The following is a 6000-nucleotide window of genomic DNA, read 5'->3' as shown; positions in this document are numbered from 1 at the left end:
TACTCACGCCCGGAACGTGGCAAGTTCACCAGCAGGGCTTGTCCGAGAAAGACATTTTTTAAGATCCTGGATCAGAGTGTGAGTTGACATTGTTTAGACACTTTTTTTTAAAGGTTTTTTTTTTTAAAGTTTTATTTATTCATTCACGAGAAGTGATAGGAGAGAGAGAAAGAACCAGGCATCACTCTGGTACATGTGCTGCCGGGGATTGAACTTGGGACCTCATGCTTGAGAGCCCAAAGCCTTATCCACTGCGCCACCTCCCGGACCACTGACATTGTTTCAAATTCTAAGGAATTCTGTTTTACAAGGTCTAGGGACTGGTTGGTGGCAAACCGGATGGCTGTAGAAAGACCCAGGTACTAGTCCCTGGTTCCCACCTGCAGGGGGAAAGGCTTCGGTCATGTTGAAGCAGAGCTGCAGGTGTCTTTCTTCCTCTCTCTTCTTCCCCATTTCGTCTCAGTTTCTTTCTGTTTCTATTAACAAAAGGAAGAAGGGGCGGGAGTCGGGCAGTAGCACAGCGGGTTAAGCGCAGGTGGCGCAAAGCTCAAGGACCGGCGTAAAGATCCCAGTTTGAGCCCCCAGTTCCCCACCTGCAGGGGAGTCGCTTTACAGGCGGTGAAGCAGGTCTGCAGGTGTCTGTCTTTCTCTCCTCCTCTCTGTCTTCCCCTCCTCTCTCCATTTCTCTCTGTCCTATCCAACAAAGATGACATCAACAACAACAACAATAAAACAACAAGGGCAACAAAAGGGAAAATAAATAAAATAAATAAATATTAAAAACAAAAAAAAGAAAGGGAGGGAATGGACTCTAGGAGTGGTTATCATTGAGCCTCAGTTATCATTAACCCTGGTAATGATTTTTTTTAATTTATAAAAAGGAAACATTGACAAAACCATAGGATAAGAGGGGTACAACTCCACACAATTCCCACCACCAGAACTCCGTATCCCATCCCCTCCCCTGATAGCTTTCCCATTCTCTATCCCTCTGGGAGCATGGACCCAGGGTCACTGTGGGATGCAGAAGGTGGAAGGTCTGGCTTCTGTAGTTGTTTCCTCATGTTTTTTTTTTTTTTTTAAGCCACATCTTTTAGGCAAATGCCGATGGAAATTAAAAGTTAGGCACATAGGTTGAAGTCGGACACATCAAGGTATTCTGTCAGCTTTCACGAAAATAAGCAAGTATGGTGTAGGAGACATCTTTGCCACCAGAACAAGGTTTAAATGAAATTGCACGTAACTGAGAAGCCTGGATTTAGCTCATCTCGACCACTCAGACAGCTCTAAGCAGGATGCACAGTGAGGCCTCTGGCTAGAGGATGCTTGGCCTGTCTGCAGACAGTGCCGTTCAGCTCTGACTTGTGGTAATTAGGTGCTCCTGGCTGGGCTCTGCTGTGGGCGAGCCTGTGAGACAAATTGCAAAGTCTCTACAGCCATCTGAGAGATGGAGAAGTAGACCCAGTGACACTACAAGGGGATATTGGTTGTTCTCAAAAGTTTGAAAGAGAATACTTAGGAAAGCAATCCTCAGAACTGAATTGTGAAGTCGCTTCCCTGTGGTTAATGAGTTAGTTCAGTCACAGAGCTGGGCTCTGAGAGATCCCCTCGCAAGCTTTTCATCTCAACTTTTCATGAAAAGGCTCAGAAGAGGAGTGAAGAAATCAATCTCTCTCTCTCTCTCTCTCTCTCTCTCTCCCCCTCCCTCTCTCTCTCCCTCTCTGGCTGGGCAGAGACACACTGTGTTAAGTGCACACAGTGTGAAGTTCAGGGACCGGCACAAGGATCCCCGTTTTGAGTTCCCAGCTCCCCACCTGCAAGGGGTTGCTTTGCAAGTGGTGGAGTAGGCCTGCGGGTGTCTGTCTGTCTGTCTGTCTCTCTCTCTCTCTCTCTCTCTCCCTCCCTCCCTCTCTATCTTCCCCTTTTAGTTTCTCCCTGTCCTGCTCAAAAAAAAAAAAAAAATGGCCACAGGAGCAGTGGTTTTTAGTGTGGGCACAGAGACCCATTGATAACCATGGAGGCAAATAATGAAATATTTCCCCCCCCCCATATGGAAAAAGACCACAGTTTATTGTGGTTCCCTAAAATTGAGTGCAGTGTTAGGCTGCACTAACAGAGGTAAAGTATTTGGGATGAGGGGCTCATAGATTTTCTCTGGGGGAGGGTGTGGACTTAACCTCAGCAGGACCATCACTACAGTTCTGGGCTGCAGGCCGTGGAGTGAAAATAGAGAAAGGACGACCGTAGAGTGGATGTGAGACTATCCAGAGCTCGTGACACATAAAGGAGTAAACTAATTTTAACTCATGTGTAGCAGGAGGGTCTAAAAATTGTCACAAATTTCTGAGAAGCAGTCCCGTGCATAAGAGACTAGCTTTCTTTCCTCAAAATAAAGGAGAACAGAACAAGTGGCGTATTTGTATTCTTGAGAAATAGAGACCACCACCTCTCAGACCTCTCTCATGGAGTACTGGGTATCCACCTGGAACTTCATACATGCAAGTCCTGTGCTATATCAATTCACAATCCTTCCGGGCCAGGTGGTGGCACACCCGGTTGAGCGCACACATTATAGCGTGCAAGGTCCCAGGTTCAAGCCCCCAGTCCCCACCTGCAGGGGGAAAGCTTCATGAGTGGTGAAGCAGGGCTGCAGGTGTCTCTCTGTCTCTCTCCCTGTCTGTCTCCTCCTCCCCTCTCAATTTCTGTCTCTGTCTAGTAATAAATAAAAAAATAAATAATTGAAAAAATTCACAATCTTCTAGGTCCTGTCCTTGTTCTCGTTAAAGGAAAAGATGGGGTGGAGTTGGGAGCCTGGCGGGTAGCACAACCGTTTGAGCGTCTGTGTTACAGTGCACAAGAACCCGAGTTTAAATCCCCAGTCCTCACCTGCAGTCTTCACTCTCCCCACTGCACGCCACCGCAGTTCCCCTCAGGCTGTAGACATGGGCCAGCCATCTTCTCTACAATTATCTGTCCACGTTTTTTGTTTTTTTTTTAAATTCACTCTTTTTTTCCCTTTTTTTTTTCATTTTTAATATTTATTTATTCCCTTTGTTGTTGCCCTTGTTGTTTTCTGTCCACGTTTAGATGTAGTGGCCCGCCCTTTCCTCCTGATTCACTCCTCTCTTCCCCTCCAAGCCACTCATGACAACATAACTACCCCCATATATGTCCCTCTCCTTTTCCTTCTCCCTCTTGAACCCAGGTCCTTGTGCGCTGTAATTCATGTGTGCCCCTTTATTTATGAGAGTGGGAGAGAGGGGGGGGAGAGAGAGAGAGAGAGAGAGAGAGAGAGAGAGAGGACCAGAGTATCACTCTGCGTGTGCAGTGCTAAGGATCAAACTCAGAGCCTCTTGCTTTGAAGTCCAGTGCTTTACCCACTGCCCCACCTCCCAGGCTACTCGGGTCCATGATTTTTAGTGGCCTCACCTATGGGGAAGTCCTCCTTACCAAGGAGGACGAAATTTGGAAACCACAACTTGCACAGCACCCTGTTTCTGTAACTCGCACACCCATCATTCCCTGTATTTTGTTATTTATGGAAGTGACGGCCTGTTACTGATTGAAGCTCAAGATTGTTGGTCTCTCACCCCAATGCCCCCTGGTAAAATGTCTGCAAGTCAGTCTGGTTTTATTTGCTAGCCTTCAAATGATAGCTACGACTTGGAAGTCCCTGACTCTGAATTCTGATAATGTCTTTAGTAAGCGACCTAGCTTATCATCCATTTTTCTTTCTTTCAGGTAGGAATGAACTGATAGCCAGATACATCAAACTCAGGACGGGGAAGACAAGGACCAGGAAACAGGTAAAAAGACCTCCCTGGAAGATGTGCATGTCCGTGAATGGCCCAGGAGGCATTTTTGGCTGCAGTGGCTGGCTGTGCTTTGGCTAGGAGCCTAGGAGCCTCCCACTGGAGTTCCCTGTAAGGACGTCTGTGTGCAGGTGTTTGGAATTGGCTCTGTCTCACTGCTGATCGTATCAGTATGTGATATACCTCAAAGTTCTTTGTATATACATATGGGAAAGTCCTAACTGCTAAGGACAGTGTACCGGACTGTTCCTGTACTGTATCTCGAATTGCTTTTCTTGCCCAAACTGTGCATCTGCTAGCATTAACCAAAGCTGCAGATACAGACACACTTGCAAGCTATGAAGCGTTGAGAATCGTGCGCATTGTCAAACGCTGAAACAATCACATATCAGTCATCATTCTGATGAAAAAGTAACACCAGCAGCCTCGAGAATTGGCCTGAATACAGTAGATACCGAATGATGTACGTCCAGGGAACTGTAGCTTCTTAACCTGTGGCTTTTCCTTAGTAGCGGCTGTGACTGAAATGATGAAGTTACAACTTTAATACCTTTGGGCATTATCATTCTTCTCGGCCCTTTGTTAGGGTTCCCTCTCTGATGGAAGGCTGAGGCCCAGTCTAGAACTGTAGTCCATGAGAAATTGATGTTTAAATGAAAACAAAACAGAGAGAGATAAGAAAAAGTGATCAAATAAATCTATCCAAGAAATCTCACGGGGGAGCTGTTAACAGAAACAAAAGAAGATGAATTTTTAACATTGACTATGCTGGTTGACACGGCATGGATTTTAAAGACTACTGTCATACAGGCAGGCGCAGCTACGGTCTCCTAACGCCTGGGCAACAGATTCCATTTCTCTGCTCAGCGATGAGCTGTTTTCATGATCGTTTATGATGGGGGGTGGGCCCCCCCTGGGCCCCCCCACCCCCACCCCCACCCCCACCCTGCATGCTCTATCTGCCCCAGCTTGGAGCCTCGCTGCTGAGTCAGCACTGAGGGGGTGCCGGTGCCCTCCTGCCACAGCTCTGAGGAGGAGGAGGAGGAGGAGGCAGAACATTGTCTACTCTGGGGGATAGTCTCCTCACCCCCACACAGCGGCCATCATCAAGTCAGACAGTCATAGAGCAAAATTTGGGTGAAAACAAGTAAAAAAAAAAAAAAAACCAAAAAAACAGGAGCTGGATGAAGGGGTAAAGAGGATGGGAATGTTCCTGCTTCTCTGTACTTTAGGGGGAAAAAAAAAGAAAGAAAAAGCAAATTGGGAAGAATAAAAAAAAAAAAGGAATCACTGAAACTTAAAGACAAAATGAACAATCTAAGATTTTGCACTAAAAAGAGCCAAGAAAGTATATGTGAAATGAAATAATGGCTTCACAGACTGAGTCACTAAATTTTCTAACGCAAGGTTCTGAAATTTCAGTTCTGATGGAAAGTGTTGGGCCTGGCTGGGTGCTGGTCTGTGAGCTCTGGGCATGTGCCCAAGCCCTCCACTGGGGAGCTCTTCTAAATTTAACCAAGTTCCACTGAGAGATGCAAATTTGTTTACCCAGTAGCTTCATTGTGTTTCTGAAGCTGGGCCTGGCTTGGGTTCCTCACCCCAGCATCCTGGGGAGATTTGAGGCTCCCGGCAGTTGGTGATACCTCTCCAATGCGAATCCATGTGGGTTTCAACCCAGATTTTGACAGGATGGCTGGCTGGCTGGCTGGCAGGCTGGCAGGCTATATTCACACTTTTTGCTTTATAATAACGTGCAAATCCACTTGGCACCCAGTCAATACCCCTAAAAAGTGGAAGGATGAATGATATGTATAAGGGCAAACAAACAAACAAACCCAACTCTGCTAACTGGGTCTTTCCGTTGTATCCCTTTGAGATCTCATTTATATGCCCGCATTATTTTAACATTTGCCACAGAATCCAAAACTCTGAATGAGATCAGAATACAGGCAACAGCCTCGGCTGTTGGATTCTGTAGAACATGTCTTCTGGATTGAGGAAAGGGGACTCCCCCCCCCACACACACTGATAACCTGATACGGAGAGAAGCTACAAATATTTTCATTTACCTTTCATCTCACCTTCTAAAGCTGTAACTCTGCGCTCCCCCTTTTTGAATCCCCTACCCGTGGTCTCTTCCCGGGTGACAAACGTGAGAGCAGCTTGAACTTTCCTCTGGAATCAAGTC

The 6000-nt window shown here is 46.5% G+C and overlaps 1 protein-coding gene across 5 annotated transcripts in view; it reads left to right on the top strand.

The window, feature by feature from the left end:
* The first annotated feature begins 3686 nt into the window (after positions 1-3686).
* TEAD1 (TEA domain transcription factor 1) overlaps positions 3687-6000 on the top strand; it is an 83115-nt gene continuing 80801 nt past the window's right edge. For all 5 annotated transcript variants that reach the window (XM_060177177.1, XM_060177176.1, XM_007521151.3 and 2 more), the window contains exon 1: positions 3687-3806. In XM_060177177.1, coding sequence (XP_060033160.1) covers positions 3693-3806 — 114 coding nt within the window. In that variant the 5' untranslated portion in view covers positions 3687-3692. The remainder of the gene's footprint in view (positions 3807-6000) is intronic.

This window comes from Erinaceus europaeus, chromosome 17 (genome assembly GCF_950295315.1).
Source record: "Erinaceus europaeus chromosome 17, mEriEur2.1, whole genome shotgun sequence".
NCBI lineage: Eukaryota > Metazoa > Chordata > Mammalia > Eulipotyphla > Erinaceidae > Erinaceus > Erinaceus europaeus.
This window is presented reverse-complemented; position numbering and strand designations above follow the sequence as displayed.